Below are 19,735 nucleotides of genomic sequence, written 5' to 3' on the forward strand. Positions count from 1 at the left end.
TGACCTTTTCCAGTCCTGTGGCGACTGTGTAACTAGTGGTACATAGTTTTACTTATAATATTATTTTACTTCCCTCCTGACTTCCTTACTTAAAACTATTCTCAGTCTTTTGGTAGTATTTGTGTATTGTAAACTGCCCTAAAAAGCTTTTTATAACAAGGTTGGCTTTTAAATTAAGTACAAATGTTATTTAATTTTAGGATAAATTGTTTCTAAGAATATATAAAATAATTCAGTGAGAAAATAACTCTACTTTTCAATAGTTCTTAACTTTTTTTAGGGTCATACACTCTAGAATTCTTTTTTAAGGAAATGATTTGGAGGTTCCCTGGATTTCAGGTTAAGAACTTGGTGACTATCTTTACTATTGGTGGACTCTGGTATCATGCAGGGCAAACCAAATCAAAACAGAAACTATATAGAAGCTCTTAATACTTTACTACTCAATTATTTGAAATATTCTTAGCAAGTTTTGACAGTAGTTTTTAGTTATTTACTTTAGGATGAAAGTTACCTGTTTGTTTATAGTAGAGTTAATATTTTTATTAAGTTGCTGCATATATATGCAAGAATATTAAAATAATACAAAAAGATATATAAATAATAGTTTCTTGCTTCATGTCTTTGAATTTTTAAAAATTTTCAATAGATAAAGCCATTTTTTTCTTAAGGAAATACTAAAAGCCTGTCATTATGTCATAAAAGGAGAAAAGAATACAACTTTTAAGACCATTTAATCAGGATCCTAGATAGAAGAAAATTTGATATTTAAAATATGAGTCATTTTGATATTTTTCAGAGTACTCAGAAGTATTAAAAGGAATTTATTATTCTCATAAACTTTAATGTTTAAGTATGTAGATTATAAATGCTCCCGTGTCTAGTTCTAGGTTCCTTCCTTTCTCCTAAACCATATCTAAACTCTCTTTGAGACTGAGCATATTTGAAACCACTTTTAAATGCTTCAGATGGTTACTCATATAACTTAAAATGATGCTCATACAATTTTTTCTTGGTTCTTTAAATTTTGCATTCTTTTTAAAACTAGTTTTCAATTTATTTTTCCACCTGTATTGAGGCAAATAAAATTGTCTATATTTAAAGTGTACATGTCACGTGGTTGCCTTTTTTTTTCCCCTCATCCTTAGAAGAGTTAAGATCTACCCTGTTAGGAAATTTAAAGTATTAGATTATTATTATTATTAGATTATTAGAACATTGGATCTTCAGAACTTAATTATTTTTATAACTGAATATTTGTATCCTTTGACCAACAGCTCCCATTTCTCCCAGCCCCTGGCAACCACCATTCTACTGTTTTTATGGGTTTGACTTTTTTTTTAGGTTCCACAAACAAGTGGTTTCATACAGTATTTGTCTTTCTCTGTTTGACTTATTTCACTTAGCATAATGCCTTCCAGGTTCACCCAGGTTGTTACAGTGGCAGGACTTTCTTCGATTTTATGACTGAATAATGTTATTCCATTGAGTAGACTATATTTTCTTTATCCATGCACCCTTTTTCATCCTTGCTTTGGCTCTTTGGGGTCTTTTGTGGTTCTGTTTGAATTTTAGGATTTTTTTTCTATTTCTGTGGGAAAAAAAAACCCACAAAACTATTGGAGTTTTAAGAATTGCATTGAATCTGTTGATCACTTTTGATAGTATAGACATTTTAACAATGTTAATTCTTCCAATCCAAGAACATGGAATATCTTTTGAAGTATTATGCCTTTTTCAGTTTCTTTCATTAAATGTCTTATAGTTTTCAGTGCAAAGGTATTTCACCTCTTTGATTAAATTTACTCTAAGTATTTTATTCTTTTTGATATTATTGTAAGTGTGATTGTTTTCATAATTTCTCTTTACAGAGAATTCATTGTTAGTGTATGGAAATGCAACTGAATTTAGTATGTTGATTTGTGTATCCTCCAACTTTACTGAATTTGTTATAACTAATAAGTTTTTTTAATAGAATCTTTGGAAACACATCATACCAAAACTAATGAGATGCAGCAAAAGCAGTTCCAGGAGGGACATTTATAGCAATGTATGACTTCCCTGGTGGCTCAGATGGTAAAGCGTCTGTCTACAATGTGGGAGACCCGGGTTCGATCCCTGGGTCGGGAAGATTCCCTGGAGAAGGAAATGGCAGCCCACTCCGGTACTCTTTACCATCTGAGCCACCAGGGAAGCCCCACTCCAGTACTCTTGCCTGGAAAATCCTATGGACAGAGGAGCCTGGCAGGCTGCAGTCCATGGGGTCGCAAAGAGTCGGACATGACTGAGCGACTTCACTTTCACTTTCATGCTTACAGTAATTAAAAAAAAAACCCAAAGATCTCAAATAAACAAACCTAATAAGGAACAAGAACAAAAGTTAGAAGAAGGAAGGAAATAAAGATCAGTGCAGAAATAAATGAAATAGAGAAATGACATGAAATTTCATGAAATAGAGAAATAGAAAAACAATGGAAAAGATGAATGAAACTGATATTTTTCTTTTTTAAGATAAAATTGACAAACTCTTAGCTATACTAAGAAAAAAGAGAAGACTCAAATAAAATCAGAAGCAAAAGAGGAGGTATTGCACCTGATAACCACAGAAACACAGTGGATGTCAAGAGACTGCTGTGAATAGTTAGATGCCAACATTGGATAATCTGGAAGAAATAATGTCCTAGAAACAAACAACCTACCAAGAGTGAATCAGGAAGAAACTGAAAATCTGAACAGACTTGTAACTACTAAAGAGATTGAAAGAATAATAACAAAAAATCTTGCATCTAGCAAAAGCCTGGGACCAGACGGCTTTACTGGTAAATTCCACCAAACGTTTAAAGAGATAACATCAGTTTTACTCTAACTCTTCCAAAAAATTGAAGAGGAGGGAACACTTTCAGACTTGTTTCTTGAGTCCAGCATTATTATCCTGATACCATAGCCAGGTAAGGGCATTACAAGAAGAGGTCACAGGCCAATATCTCTGGTGAATATAGATGCAAAAGTTCTCAATAAAGTATAAACTCAGTGAACTTAACAGAACACCTGTAAGATTATATTAATATACCATGATCAAGTGGGATCTATCCCTGGATGCAAGGATGATTCAGCATACACAAATCAATACATGTGATACATGACATTACTATAATGAAGGATAAAAATGGTCTGATCGCAGAAAAAGAGACACAGAAATACAGAACAGACTTTTGAACTCTGTGGGAGAAGGTGAGGGTGGGATGTTTCAAAAGAACAGCATGTATACTATCTATGGTGAAACAGATCACCAGCCCAGGTGGGATGCATGAGACAAGTGCTCCGGCCTGGTGCACTGGGAAGACCCAGAGGAATCGGGTGGAGAGGGAGATGGGAGGGGGGATCGGGATGGGGAATAAGTGTAAATCTATGGCTGATTCATATCAATGTATGACAAAACCCACTGAAATGTTGTGAAGTAATTAGCCTCCAACTAATAAAAAAATTAAAAAAAAAAAAATGGTCTGATCGTTCTAACAGGTGTATAAACAGCATCTGACAAAACTCAAGTTCCTGTGTGGTAAAACTCTCAACAAATTAGATAGGGAATGTATCTCAGTAAAGGTCACGTGTGACAGGTCTATAGCTAACATCTCACTTAATGGTGCAAGAATGAAAGCTTTTCCTTTAAGATCAGGATGCCCACTCTCATGCATCTATTCAGCATAATTCAGGGGGTCCTAGCCAGTGCAGTTTGGCAAGAAAAAGAAATGTACCCAAGTTGGAAAAGAAGAAGTAAAATTGTATTGTTTGCAAATGCATTATCTTTTATCTACTGAGTGATGAAATTTTAGCTCACATACTCCCTCATCCCCTTTTGTCTTTAAATCTTTGGGTAGTTAATTTACTTCCATCTTTTGCTCCCCTTTGACACTTCTGTTCTTACATTTCTGTCTTTTTGTTCTAGCAAATTTTACATTATCTGTATAATCTGTGCTTACTAAGATGCAGGTGTTCATATCCCTGTCCTTCCCTCTACCTCTTCTACTCCGCCTTAACAGCTGAGCGTCTGTCAATTGCAGTGTTATTTTAACACTGGAAAAATTTACATTTTCATCAATAACATCTTATTTGGGGGGGATAAAATTGATTCGAAAAGCTGAAAATCAATTAACCTTGCTTACACTTTTAGAACTTACAGTGGAATGCCTGTGTTAGTTTTCCTTTGTCTTTTTTTGCCGCATCTGCAGCATGTGGGATCGTCTTTCCCAAACAGCCACTGAACTTGTGTCTGCTGCAGTGGAAGCGTGGATTCCTAACCACTGGACCGCTAGGGAATTCCCTAGTTTTCTTCCTTGATGAGCCCTCAGGGCCCTTTTTGCTGTAGCTCAGGAAAAATTTCTTTTTCTTAATTTCCTCTGTCTTTAATGCTAATTTATCTTATTAGTTGGAAGTCAGAGGTATTGAATTGCTTTTGTCTCTGTTCCTTTATTTTTTGTTTCTTTATATTTTTCTTTCACATAATAGGATTGTTTTCCTACTTCGGTTATTCCATATGATATGGCACTATTTTCTTACTCAGTGTTTATTATTGTCCTTCTCAAAAGTCACTGAGGATCTTTTTTTTTTGGTAAGTTTTCTTCCTTTTTCTGAATGGTGTACTTCCCTGTATTTTTAAAAAACTGCTTTTTGGGGGGCATTTTTCTTTCTTATTGTTAACTTTCTTCATGAGTCTAGTGATTCAGTCAGTTCATATTTGTGAAGGAGTGATTAGGTTACTGTTTCTGTGCAGATGGCTAGGGTTTTCTTTGCCATTCTGTTTGCTCTGCTGTCTTTTTCCGTATTAGCCTCTTGAATCTGTCTACACAGGTGGGGCTTATTGACCAGCATATTTCACATAGGGTGGGCACTCAGGGAACTACAGCCAGTATCATACTTAAATGGTAAAACAATGAACTCTTAATCAAGACTAGGAAAAAACACAAGGAAGTTTGTTCTCAGATCTTCCATTCAACATTGTACTGAAGAACTAGTCTTTTGGCAAGGGGTTCTTTAAAATGCCACCTTGGCTCAAATTAGGATCTGACAACATTGAGGTACTGTAGAGACAGTATAGGCTGGCAGGAAGGGACCTGCTGATCCAGATAGAGAGGCAGACACAGTTTAGACTTTGGGAGGTCAGAGAATTAGTGAAAACACACACCATCAGAGTTTAAGTGGGTAAGAATGTGAACTCAGGAATCTGACTCCTTGTGATCATATTCTCACTATACCATTTATTAACTTGACGATGCTGGTCAAGTTGTATAATGGCTCTACGTTTTAGTTTCCTTATTGGTAAAAATAGGGATTGAAAATAATATCTTATAATTGTGGGAACTGATGAGCCAATCTATTTAAAATGCGTAGCAAATTAAGTGCTTAGCAAATGGCAACTGGAGAGATTTTATGTAAAATCCAGGTTTCTGGATTTTTCTTGAAAAATTTGGATATCTGATGGTCCTGAATGGTAGCAGTTGTTTACAGCTGAGTGGTAGCCACCTCTTTTAATTGGAGTATTTGCTTTCCAGATTGCTGTAGCCCCCCGTACTCCTTACTGTCTCACACTCTATTTGATTCACTCTCTTTGTGGTACCTGTTCGGGCATTTGGATTTGTGACTTCTGATGTACCAGTTATTAACTGTAGCTAAAAGGATATCTGCAATTTTCAAAACTGATTTTTCTTTGGTGTTAGAACGAATCAGTACCAAAGGCACAAGCATAGACCGAGTTACAAGAGTAATTCAGGCAAGGGAATGCTACTACATACAGGAAATTCTTGGCAGTGCTTGTAGCATACTGGTTGGTGAGGTTCAGTGAGTGCATCAGGTGAATGAAGAGACTGATGTTGGGGGGTGTGGTGATATGTACTGGGAATGCTCTAGGTAGGAATCATACCACTAAATCCTGAAAATGTTTAGAGATAGAAAAAAATTCATTTCTTAATCTATAGTAGCTACTGACTGTCCTAGGTGCCTGACAATATGCTAGGTTCAGAGATATGCTAGGTTACATATAATGAGTCCTTGTCATCAAATACAGCAGACAATTATAATAATATGTATAATGTAAGAATAGCCTCAGAAGTCTCTTAGTCTAGTCCTCCTATTTTATAATTATTAAAATAAGCTTAGACAGATTAGGCCTTGCCTAAGGCTTTACAACTACTTGAGATTCTACGACGACATCAAAGAGGTTTGGGAGCAGCTAGCAGGGGTTCCAAAACCTGGGAGAAGTGATGTATTGGAGCATGGTACAAAGATTGGGACTTGGGTATGAAAGAAGGCTATGTTGCCTTATTTAAGACTTATTCTTCAAAGATTGGAGCTAGAGATTCCTCTTAGGGGTGTGAAGAAGTGGCCATTTTGGAGAAGTCTGTGTGGCAAGGAACTGTTGGTAGCTGCTGGGAACTGTTGACACCATGTAGGACCCGAGGGTGGCCTCTGTCTGAGAGCCAGCAAGAAGCTGACACCATCAGTTATACACTGCAAGGGCGTGAGTTCTGCCCACAATCTGAAGGAACTTGGAAGAAGATTCGTTCCCATTTTCGCCTCCAGATAAGAGTGTCGTCTAGCTGATCTTTGATGAAGTCTGTGAAACCCTGAGCAAATGCCTCAGCTCAGCCGTGCCCAGACTTCTGATCCACAGAAACAGTGGACTAATAAATGTATTGCTATAAGCTGCTAAGTTTTTGGTAGTTTGTTCCACAGTAACAGAAAACTAATACTTTTGGTCATGTCCAAGTATATGATATTCTTTAATGTCATTATATAATAAACACAGCACTTTGCCATCTGATTTGAAATACATAATCCTCACTCCACTGTGCCTTAGAAGCATGAAAATCACTGCAGTTTGTGGTATTCTGGCACCACTGTGAAATGATAAGAGTGCCCCACATGGTCTCACAACTATTGTCTTGTAGCATGAAATAGCTTTAACAATGCATAAATGACTTAGCATGGATTCATTCTTAACATTTGAATTTCATATAATTTTCATGTGTCACAAAACACTATTTCTTCTCCAAACATGTAAATATGTAAAGACCATTCTTAGTTTGTAGACGGTGTATAGTGGACAAGAGACTGGATTTAGCCTGCAGGCTGGAGTTTGCTGACCATGACTATAGACAGACTTGTCTATACTAATGCTGTTTGATAGGCGCAACAATAGGGAAAGTACTAGCACTCTTTGGGATCCTTAATAAAAAATATTTAATCAAAAATTCTACTTGTTAACTATATTAAAAGACTAAAAAAATCTAGTAAGAGGTTTGTGAGCAGTTTCTTGAATGTGGTGAAAAGGATGGAGTAAAATAGGAAACAGCCTAATTTCTCACTAACCACTAAATTGTATACTTTGATTATTCTTCTTTCCCCACTCATAAATGATATAAGTGGCTGGTTTCCATTGATTCTTACCATGTATTAATAGGAATAAGTTCAGTTTTGGCAAGACTTATTTTGGGGTGTTAATACTTGTCCCATTTTCAAGTACAGTTTTAAGCTATTTGGTCACTTCTTCCTGTCTCTTGAAATTTCTTCTGGGGAAGGAATTTGGGGCTGTCTCTTGACTTTTCCTCCTGCTTCCTCAGCCATTCATTAAGCTGCCCCTTGATCCTCCAGGGTCCATGTGAGTGGAGAGTTATGAAAGAGAAAAGGCAAAAGTTTTTCAGTGGATGATATGCTTTCAGATGCTGTTTCTTTCGTGAGGAAGTTTTAGTTCATCAGAGGCTGTACACTGACCTATTCTGTAAAACAAACAGACCTGCTAGTATTGCTGTACATAAATATATGCATGCACAGGCATTACAAAAAAGAGTTGGATCATATAAAACAAACTGAAAGTAATGTTTACATCTGAGGAGAGCAAGTGGGATGAAGGATAAGACATATGGGCATCCCAAGGGTATTTTTACTTTGTATTTAAATTCTTACAACATGTAGAATGTATTTTGGATATTTGGTAAACGAAAAGGTATATATTGAATATAGCATGAAAAATGCAAATGGGAAGGAAATTACTTTCTTCTAAATAGAAAAAATTGTAGAAGGGCCTTTTTTTTTTGTTGTTGTTGGTTGCACCTTGTGGCATGTGGGATCTTAGTTCCCCAACTAAGTATTGAACCCACACCCTTCTGTGTTGAAATGGTGAGTCTTTTAACCACTGGACTGCTAGGGAAGTCCCCTGAAAGGGCTCTTTTAAAAAAAAACCTGCTAAAATACTTACATGTTCGTTAACCTTAAAAAGCTGTAGTGTTTTCACATGAGTTTTGGGATAAAGTTATAGTAGAGAAAACATACGAACTTTGAGATGTAGCATTATTTTTGGAGTGGGTTATTTCTAAAAATCATGTTTTGAAGTATTATCTACTGATAATACAACACATAGATTTTTAGTTTGATGACTTTATATAAATGTATACACTTGTATAATCCTGTCCCAAGCACAATAGAGAATATTCCTTTCTCCCATAAAGTTCCCTTATGCCACTTTCCATATTAAAAAGCAGAGACATTACTTTGCCAACAAAGGTCTGTCTAGTCAAGGCTATGGTTTTTCCAGTGGTCATGTATGGATGTGAGAGTTGGACTGTGAAGAAAGCTGAGCGCCAAAGAATTAATGCTTTTGAACTGTGATGTTGGAGAAGACTCTTGAGAGTCCCTTGGACTGAAAGGAGATCCAACCAGTCCATCCTAAAGGAAATCAGCCCTGAATATTTATTGGAAGGACTGATGCTGAAGCTGAAACTCCAATACTCTAGCCACTTCATGCGAAGAGTTGACTTTTTGGAAAAGACCCTGATGCTGGGAGGGATAGGGAGCAGGAGGAGAAGGGGACGACAGAGGATGAGATGGCTGAATGGCATCACTGACTCGATGGACATGAGTTTGAGTAAACTCTGGGAGTTGGTGATGGACAGGGAGGCCTGGTGTGCTGCGATTCATGGGGTCGCAAAGAGTTGGACACAACTGAACGACTGAACGACTGAACAGAACTGATGCCACTTTGCAAGCTTTAAACCACTCTTGGCAACAACTGATCTGATTTCTATCACCACAACTTATTTTTGCTTATTCTAGAACTTCATTTGACGAGAATTGTATAATATGTACTCATTTGTGCCTGACTTGTCTCAATCTCATATCTGAGAGATTCATCCATATTTTACATGTATCAACAGTTCTTTCCTTTTTATTTACTGAGTAATATTCCACTGAATGAATATCTCAGTTTGTATATCTGTTCTGTTAATAGATATTAGGATTTTTTTCAGCTTTGGCTGTTATTGATTTAGGCTGCTATAAATACAGGTGTACAAATCTTTCTCTAAATTATGTTTTCATTTCTCTTGAGTAACTACCTAAGAGTCATATTGTTAGGCCATCAGATAGGTGTATATTTTACTTAGAATAAACTATCAAACTTTCTTAGAATCAAAGTTGTACTATTTTATATTCCCATTAGGAATTGAGAGTTCTAATTGTTCCTCATTCTTGCCTGGACTTTTCTTTCTTGGGAGGTTTTTGATTACTGATTGCATGTCTTTACTATTGTTCTGTTGAGGTTTTTCTTTTTTCCCCTAATGAGTCCCACAGTGATCACGGTGGGGCAAAACCAGAGTGGGCCTCCCAGGAAGCGTCGTGCCAGACCGGGGCAGCTGGAGGTCCACCTTGGACTTCGGTGAAGCATCCTGCCCGACTGGAGAAGCTGGAGGTCCACCTGGGACTCTCATTTTCCCGCTGGGGAAACCATAGGCTTGAGGGCCCTGCGGGTGTGATGCTGTGGCAGCCTTGGGGGAGGGCCGGTGTGGTCAGAGTGCAGCCACTCCTCTTGCCCTTCTCTGCCTCTCTGCTTCAGGAGGGTGCTTTGGCCTCAGCCCTGGGTTCTGGGAATTTGTTTCACTGGTGTCTTGTCTATGGATAGTTGCTTGCTAGTTGGTCTTCTTGTGAGGGGGGCTGAAGTTGGGAGTGACCTATGTTGCCCTCTTGATGATGTCTCCCTATAAGGTTTTCTGCACACACAGTTATAATGTCTGAATAACAGTAATTTAGCCTTTTCCTCTTCACTTTTCATGCCTTTTGCATCTTTTCTTAACTTACTCTACAGGCTAGTTCTTCTGTACAGTGTGTTGAATGGAAGATTTGAGAGCAAACATTCTTTTGTTTTCTCCTAGTCTTGATTATTCAGTGGTTTACCATATAAGTAAGATGTTGGCTATCCTTTTTTTTTTTTTTAGGAAAAACCCTTTTATTAGGTTGACATTTGATTCTCTTTCTGGTTTACTGAGAAGTTTTAAACATTAATGGGTTGAATTTTTTCAAATGCATTTTATTGTCTGTTGAGATACTTTTTTTTTCCTGTTAATTTGTTGAATTTATTTCAAATATTGAATCTTAACATTTCTAATATTAGAAATACTAGATCAGAGAGTATACTTTAATGTTTTAGTTATTTGAGACTTAAATAATGATAGCATATGATCTTGATGAACATTTTTTGAAAGGAAATATTATTCTTCAGTTTTGGGATATTGTATTTTATAAAAGTTCAGGGTAGTTGATGATATTTAGATCTACTGTTTCAATATTCATACTGTTATTTTTGTCTTCTACTTTATCAAACAGCAGTGAAACAATAGTGTTAACATTTCAACTATGATTGTCTTTTTCAAACAGTTATTTCAAACTAATCCTTGTTTTTAAAGTCTTTCCTTCATTTTGCTCATTTATATGTCATTTTTATGATTTTTCGCATTTTTCTGTTGAGTTGCTATTTCTGTTACTATGAAATAGACCTCTGTATCTTTGGAGAGTCTCCCTTGTTTTGGTGTTCACTTTGTATGATAATGTTACAGCCTCTGAAGCTTAATATACTTGATGTTTGCATTGTTGTTGTTCAGTTGTTTAGTCACGTGCACCTGTTTGCGACCCCATGGGCTCAGCACACCAGGCTTCCCTATCCTAGCTCAGACTAGTCCATTGAGTCGGTGATGCCATCCAGCCATCTCGTGCTCTGTCATCCCCTTCTCCTCCTGCCTTCAGTCTTTCCCAGCATGAAGGTCTTTTCTAATGAGTCAGCTCTTTGCATCAGGTGGCCAAAAGTATTGGCACTTCAGCTTCAGCATCAGCCCTTCCAGTGAATATTCAGGACTGATCCCCTTTAGGATGGACTGGTTGGATCTCCTTGCAGTCCAAGGGACTCTCAAGTGTCTTCCCCAACACCACAGTTCAAAAGCATCAATTCTTCAGCACTCGGCCTTCTTTATGGTCCAACACGCACATTCATACACGACTACTGGAAAAACTACAACTTTGACTATATGGACCTTAGTTGGCAAAGTAACATCTCTGCTTTTTAATATTTCTGTCTAGGTTGGTCATAGCTTTTCTTCCAAGGAGCAAGTGTCTTAATTTCGTGGCTGCAGTCACCATCTGCAGTGATTTCGAGTCCAAGAAAGTAAAGTCTGTCACTGTATCCATTGTTTTCCCATCTATTTGCCATGAAGTAATGGGACAGGATGCCATGATCTTAGTTTTTTGAATGTTGAGTTTTGAGCTAGCTTTTTCACTCTTCTCTTTCACCTTCATCAAGAGGCTCTTTAGTTCTTGTTCACTTTCTGCTGTAAGGGTGGTGTCATCTGCAAATGAGGATGTTTGTGTAGTGTATCTTTCTATTATTTCACTTTTAGTTTGTCTGTGTCTTTGTATGTAAAGTTGTTTCTTAGAGACAGTGTATAGTTGGATCTTGATTTTTTTCTTTTTTAAAGTCTTTTTGCTTTTTATGGAGAGAATATGGTCCATTTTCATTATAAGTATGTTTTTAAGTCTATTCTCTTGGTGTTTTCCTTTTTGTGTCATATCTCTTTTAATTCTCTTGTTTTAATCAGATGTTTATCATCCTACTTTATTTCTTGTATTTACTTTTTAGCTGTTTCTACTGCAGTTAATTTTTAGTGTTTGGTCTGGGTATTACAATATGCATTTTTAATTTGTCATGGGCTGCTTAAAATTAATATTGAACCACTCATTCTTAACAAATATAAGAATCTTAAAAAATAATGTAGTTCCATTTACTGTCTGCCCTGCCATTTAAAATTAATATTTAACTACTTTATTCTTAACAAATATAAGAATCTTAATATAATTCCATTTGCTTGCTGCCCCTGCCATTTCTGTTATCATATATTTATTCTTCTTCCCCATATCTTATAAATGACACTAAGGAATTATTTGTGCTTTAACAAGTAACTTTATCTTTTGAGGAAATGAATACCTATGCATTTCCCATTTCTAGTGTTCCTCGTTTCTTCTTAAAGTTTCACATTTCTATCTGGTATCATGTGATTTAATTAAGCTTAATGGATTATTTGAAAAGTATTTCTTGTGGCAGTGTGCTGGTGTCTATTCTTAGCTTCCTTCATCCGAAAATGAGTTTCTTTCATTTTCAGTTTTAAAGACTAATTTTATTGGGTGTCTTGTTCTTGGTTGAGAGTTCATTTCCTCCTTCCATTGCTTTGAACATATTCTCCCATTTTCTTTTTGGTCTCCATTATTTCTGATAGGTTTTGAAGTTCACCTGTGTGTTGTGTAGTTTTTCCTCTGTCTGCTTTCAGGACTTTCCCTTAATTTTTGGGTTTTTGCACTTTGATGTAGCTAGGTTTAATTTTCTTTGTATTGATTCTTTATGGAGTTGCTGAGTTTGCCCATTTTTGTAGGTGAATGTTTTTCAGTGAATTTGGGAAATTTTCAACCATTATTTCTTCAGATGTTTTTTCTGTTCCGTTCTCCTTCTTTAATGTAGTAGAACTTTAATAGCTACTTAGTAGTTTTGAAGTCCTGTCTTCTCATTTCAGTATCAGGGTCATCTTGGAGTTTGTTTCCTTTGATAGCTTTATTTCTGACTGCATGTCACATTTACTAACTATTTTCATGTCTGGTAATTTTTTTTAACTGTATGCTAGACATTATGAATTCAACGTTGTTGAAAGTCTGTTTTTGTTTTTTTTCCCTCTGTCTCTTTGATTATGTCAGGTTTCATTCTGGAATGCAGTTAGTGTAGTTGGAGATATTCTTAATCCTCTCTAGGCTTGGTTTTAGGCTTTAGGTGGGCCCTTCTCAGTAGTCCTGACTCTACACTATGATCCTTACTGTTAAGACTTGGTCTTTCTGATATCTCAAATTCTGGGATATTAATGAGGTTCTTCCACCATGACTAGGTAGGAACTTTAAGATATCCTGGCACTCTACAGCCTTTGGTATCTCCATTCTTTATTTAACCCCATTCTTTATTTAACAGGCCTTGTTTCGGCCCTGTCACCTCCTACCCCTAAAACTGTACCTCTCACCTTCAGTACTGTCCTGCAAATTCCACCAGCTTCAACACCCCAGACTCTGATCTGTGCTCCTTGGGCACTGCCGGAGTCTCCGCTTCCCTGTGCTGTAGTCAGAAGACTGTCCCTCGCTGGAGCTCTTGAGCGAAGGTGGAATTCACCTGCTGTTTCTATTTTCTCACAGATCACAGTTTGCTCTGCCTATTATTCAATGCCTGAAAATATTTGTCCATTTTCATAATTATTTACAGCAAGGGGGGAAGTTCAGTATTAGTTACTCTATTATAGAAAGTAAACAGTATATGTAAAACTCATTAAATTTTACTTAAACCAAACGGATGCTTACATTTCATCTGCAATATTAAGAGCATGGAAGATATAATAAGAAACTTTATAAATAGATTGGGTGTTAGAAATAATTGCATATTTGGTGGGTTGCTAAAATTAATCAGAAAGGTACTATTTATTTCAAACCTTGTTGTGATTGCTCCATTCCCATGTGTAGTTACGAGTAATAAATATTTGAATAAATGAAGATCAAATAAGAATGTATATTTGAAAAGCCCTTGAAAATTATTAAATGTATAAACATGTGAAAAATATTAAACTCTTTTACTAATTTGCAAAATGTATTCTCTTTTCTTGCTTTTAAATTGATATTCCTGTATTGACTTACTGGAATTCTTTGGATTTTTTTTTTTTTTTTTTAAATTGGAATGATTCTAAGCTGGAAGGTCTAGGCTGGTGAATATATATTGGCTTATGAAATAATACATTTTTGTTATTTTTATTTATTTTTTTAAAAGTAAGCAAATCACTGATTTTGTTTGGTTTTGTTTTTGTGATCTTTTTGGTATTAAAGTATAGGAATGAAGGGTAATGATTAAGAGTCTGCTGAGGTTTGATTTCAGTGGGCATTAAGTCCATTGCCTGAACTTTTATTATGTTATTAATTTCTGAAACATGGTTTTTAATTCTAAGTTGACTGATTTTCTTTTCTTAATATTCTAGCTCTCTATCAATATCAGCTCACATCATTGAAAAAATAATTCTGAAGACATGTTTTGCTGAAAAGACAGCTGAGAAAAATTTTACGAATGGGATGAACACGCGCCAGTTCATTGACTACCTACTGCAATTTGAATGTTAACATCACCTACCTGGTACAGTTACCTAGTGATGTACCAGTTCTCACGATACCCTATTTCAGTGTGCTTGTCTTGATTAAAGAATTCAAAGTGGAGTACCGCAAACTTGATATGGAAAATAAAAAGAAAGACAAGGACAAATCAGATGATAGAATGGCACGACCTAGTGGTCGGTTGGGACATAACACTCGAGGAACTGGTTCTTCATCCTCTGGAGTTTTAATGGTTGGACCTAACTTTAGAGTTGGAAAAAAAATTGGATGTGGGAATTTTGGAGAACTACGATTAGGTAAGACTATTTTGTTTATTCCATAATAATGGGAGCATTTTTTTTTTTAAATGAAGGGTACTTTTTAATGAAATGATTTACTTGTTTAGTTGTTTCATTGTTGTGGTAATTTTAAAGAATACAGATACTAAGAATTTCTTATGTACTTGTATTTTCATTTGTGGGTCATTACTTAATACAGTGTCTGTTTTCTTGAGATTAGCCATCCAGATTAAGAGAAAAAAGAAAGTAAATGAAAAAACCCTAGCAGGCTGAAAGAGATACCAGGGGAGTCTTTGCAGTGTACTCTTTAAGAATGATATTTAGGCTACCTTTTCTGATTGGAAAACATTTAGTAACTGGTTACTTGAGGAGGATACATATGGCTTAAAGTTAAGGTAATATCCTTAAACTGCATCAAAAATCAGTGCAGTTTGCAGTGTTGTAATTTATTCCCCTCTTCCCCCATGTATGTCCAGAGTGGTTTAGAAATCTATATTCTTACCAAGGGACACAAAGTACTGATTCAGTTTATTCTTAAGATCAGGTAAGTTTGGGAAACATTGGTCTAGTTTAACCTCCTAACTCTACGTTTAAGACATTTGAAACTCAGGGAAGGTTTCTTGACAAATGTCACGCATCAATTTAATGATGGACTCACAATCCAAATCTGTCTTTTTAGCTCCTAGTGCAATGAAGATGTGGCTATCTTCATTGAAGAGAAACAAGAAGGAGGACAGCACGGTTTTATGGGAGTCAGTATTGAGGTTCCTTGAGGGCTGTCTGGTTAATGCACTGGCACAAGTGTAAACTTCTTTAAATAAAAAGAAAAAACTTAGCTTTGCAATTTTCATTAGATTCAACCTTGGTGTTATAAAAATATATACAATGTATGTTCATCTATTAAACTACCTCTCTTTATCATCTTGTAAAACACTCTGAAAGAAAGTGAAGTGTTAGTTTCAAAGAGTCTGATACTCTTTGAGTGTCAGTCCCCCATGGACTGTAGCCCACCAGGCTCCTCTGCCCATGGAGTTCTCCACGCAAGAATACTGGAGTGGGTTGCCATTCACTTCTCCATGGAATCTTTATAATCCAGGGATCGAATCCAGGTCTCTTGCATTGCAGGCAGATTCTTCACCATCTGGGCCAAAAACACTCTAATTTTTAGTTACTCCTTCATTTTATTACTGTTTTATGTAGTTAATGTACATTAAATCTTTGAAGCAATCCAATAAAAGGTAATGACATTTTATACATGTGATGTGTCTGATAGACTCTTCTGCATTTTAGTAGGGACTCAGGTATTTGAAAGTGTGAATGTTATATAAATTATATTTTATTTTTTAAAAGATATTGTAATGATACTTTGAAATTCTTAAACTGTTTCTGATTTTGGCATTAAAAAAAAGAGCAGATTATTTACTTGTCTGACCTTGAATTACACCCATCCATGCATTAAAAATTTATCACATGTCTACAGTATTATGTATGAAGCATGATTAGACACTGATGATACATTGGAAAAATATAAAAATTATCTCTGCCAATATGGAACGCATAAGTCATTTAACCACATGGGGCTTCATATTTGTCCACTTTAAAATGGAATTATTTCCGCTTCCTCAATTACTGTGAAGATTAAATTTAGATAACAGTATAAAAGAACCAACATTATCCTTGCCTGTTTTAGGAAAGCAGTGATTGTTCTCCTCCTTTAAAGGGTATCAAGATATTTGTTCTTAATTAAGATTATAGCATGTTGTATGTATATTTAAATTTTTTAATATAAATTAGTTTTCTAACTATATATTATGACATATATATTTGTACTTTGTCACTCTCTGTGTATATGACTATAGTACTCTAGTACTTTGGCATTTATTATTCAGAATGATTTCATATAATTTATTTCAAAATAACTATATATATATATATACACACACACACACACACAACTGTGTGTGTGTATGTCTGTATATGTGTGTGTGTGGGTATATGTGTGTATACACACCAAAGAATCTAGTGGAACATTTTAGCCAGGGCATATGAGAAAACTGTATTACTCCTATGTACTGAAACTAACATGCTGTATACTGAAAAAAACAGCAAAATACCCCCATTTTTTTGCAGTCTGTGAATAAGCAGGAATAGGGATAAGATGACTTATTAGTCTATCCATCCATCTGTCCATCATCATCTTTCTATTTATCTATCTATATCTAATCTACCTGTGGGTTTTTATTGTATATTTCTGTAGATTTTATTTAAATGTTTTATCTGTACATGTTACTGTTTCAGTACTTAGATTCATGTAACATGTCCACTTGCATAATTATTTTAATCATTTTTCTTTCTTGGTAGACTACTAAATAAAGGGAGGTTTTATTCCCTTTTAAAAAGGTTCCAGGTGATTTCTCTGTACAGAAAGAGTTGTTATAAGTATCATTTTTTCTATGATAAATGTGAATAAACATGTTTATTTAATCTGGATAAACATGCTAATGTTAAAATCTGGTTTGAATTCTTAAAGTGCTTTCTTTAAAACCATGTTAATAGACATTGATTTCTGGCACTAAGTTTTCTGTGATTAAGTATTGAGTAAGAAAGAATATAGAGTGTATATGTTAAGTTAAATGATTGTCAAAACAGGTGCTATTAGGATCTTGGGCTGGACAGTCTTTTGTTTTTGTTTGTTTGTTTGGTAGAAGGCTGTCCCATACATCGCGTGGTATTTAGAACTTCAGACCTCTTGGACACTAAACAGGAGTTGCATCTCCATATGCAGCCCCAGATTCCTTCCCCGCAGCCCCCACTGCCATTTCCAAAGCCCCAAGGAGAGACAGTATTACCCTCTGTTGAAAGTACTTTTATAGAGGATCACTAAGGAAAGAAGGAAATGGCAACCCACCTCCAGTGCTCTTGCCTGGAGAATTCCATGGACAGAGGAGCCTGGCAGACTATAGTCCACGGGGTCGCAAAGAGTTGAACACGACTGAATGGCTAACACACACACACACACACACACACACTATAGTCCATGGGGTCGCAAAGAGTTGAACACGACTGAATGGCTAACACACACACACACACGAAAGAAAGCCGAACATAAAATATTTGCCTTGAGATTAAAAAGAAAATAGTTAATTTTTTTAAAAAATCTAAAATTAAGTAAATGTGTTTACTATAATTTTTATCTGTATTTTTAATTGTAAAATGATGAATTGATATTTTTGGTTTTATTTTATCCTTGAATTGGTGGTAACGCTTCCATCCAGCATGTTGAATATATTCCTAGCTTAGACAATTAACCAAAATGCCTTGGAAATGTTTTTAACAGGTACAGAATGAGACAGAACAAAGCTAGCTAAAATGTGGGGTTATATTGTATACATTTTTTATTTTCCTGTGTATTATGAGGCTTTAACATCTGAAGAAAAATCTTTCTGGTCAACCATATAGACGTCTTACTGCAGATGTATTCTAGAATGTATGGAATACAAACCAGCTAATATAACATTGCTTTAATAATAAAAAGAAACCAAAAAACCTCAAATCCTTTCACTCTATGGAAAGAGTGCTCCTCTACAGGATAGCCAGTTCTTCAAGATAAAAAAAATTGGGAGCATGCCTTTGTTCTGCAAACTATCCAATCTAGAGCCATACCTCCTCTCTCTGACCCATGCATTCTAGGAGGCAGTCTTCCTGAAGGCATCCCATGGCAAAGTACAAGACAGCTAGAGAAACTGCCCACCGAAGGTTAACAGAGTTATTCAAACTAGTCACTCCTAAGCTGTTTACCCTTCCTTATCTTGCTTTTCCTGCAGAAATACCAAAGATCTAGGCCAAAGCTCTTCCCTTGCTCCTGTCTTCTACCACCTGACCAAAACATGATGTTTCTTCTGTGACCCCTTCTTTAGCACCAGGAAAACTTTGTTTTCCTGAGCTGCTTCTGTGTCTCCTCTTGTAGCTATGCCTGACTGACCATCACGTGAAAGAACAGAACAAGGGTGTTATATTTTGTTTTTTGAATTACCATATCTGAAGTAAGATATTGTAAATTTTGATATAATTAAGTAGACACAGAAGTTTTTATAACTTTTTATTTTTGCTTAAGAACTGTTTTGTTGAAAATTCTTCAGGTCTTACTGTATGTATCAAGTAAATATACAGATTTGGGTGGATTCATCTTTTTTATGTTTATTGATTTTTCTACATTTACTAGCTGAAGCTTAAAATTTTTCTGAAAAATGTAACAAGGAGTAGGCTATGATGCTTTAAGAAAGAGATCCTAGCATACAGTGGTGTTAGGCAAAGTAGTTTCTTTCTTTCTCACGTAACACAGGCCAGAAGAACAGCACCAAGGGCTGTCAGGGTATCTCTGCATCCTCAGAATGGGGCTTCAGTCTCCATGTGTGAGTTGTTTACTCCCCTTGTTGCTGTTTCCCAGACACCCAGCCAGCAAGAACAAAAGGGCCAGAAGATAGCACGTTCATTCTTGCAAGTGGGCAGTGACATACCTTTTGTTGACTCATGTCTAGAACTTAAAATCACATGTCTGCACCAGGTTGAAAGAGGCTAGAAGTGTAGTCTAGCTGGACAACCATTTTAGGCCATTCTTTTCCTAAGGAAGGTAAACAGGGGTATTTTAGTTGATTAGTCGTCCCTGATATAACCATATATGGAGTTTCTGTAGAAAATAGTTTTATAATAATGACCATTCAAATATCCCGATATTGGTAAACACATCTTTTCAAGTTCAGTATGGCACAAAGCACCATTGGAAACATCGTTTGAAATTGGATTGAAACTTCAGTGAATTGGAACCAGTTTACTTGGAGCCTTCTCTTAATTGGTTTTCCTCTATACACACACTCCTCTCTCTTGCTTGTATTGTACCCACAAGCATGTACTTTGTGCATTGAACATACATTGTTAGTTTGTTCGTATATATACCAAATATG

The 19,735-nt window shown here is 35.9% G+C and overlaps 1 protein-coding gene across 9 annotated transcripts in view; it reads left to right on the forward strand.

Annotated features, from left to right (window-relative positions):
- CSNK1G3 (casein kinase 1 gamma 3) overlaps positions 1-19,735 on the forward strand; it is a 120,234-nt gene that overhangs the window by 21,678 nt on the left and 78,821 nt on the right. For all 9 annotated transcript variants that reach the window (XM_043465917.1, XM_043465916.1, XM_043465918.1 and 6 more), the window contains exon 2: positions 14,367-14,792. In XM_043465917.1, coding sequence (XP_043321852.1) covers positions 14,615-14,792 — 178 coding nt within the window. In that variant the 5' untranslated portion in view covers positions 14,367-14,614. The remainder of the gene's footprint in view (positions 1-14,366; positions 14,793-19,735) is intronic.

This window comes from Cervus canadensis, chromosome 4 (genome assembly GCF_019320065.1).
Source record: "Cervus canadensis isolate Bull #8, Minnesota chromosome 4, ASM1932006v1, whole genome shotgun sequence".
Lineage (NCBI taxonomy): Eukaryota > Metazoa > Chordata > Mammalia > Artiodactyla > Cervidae > Cervus > Cervus canadensis.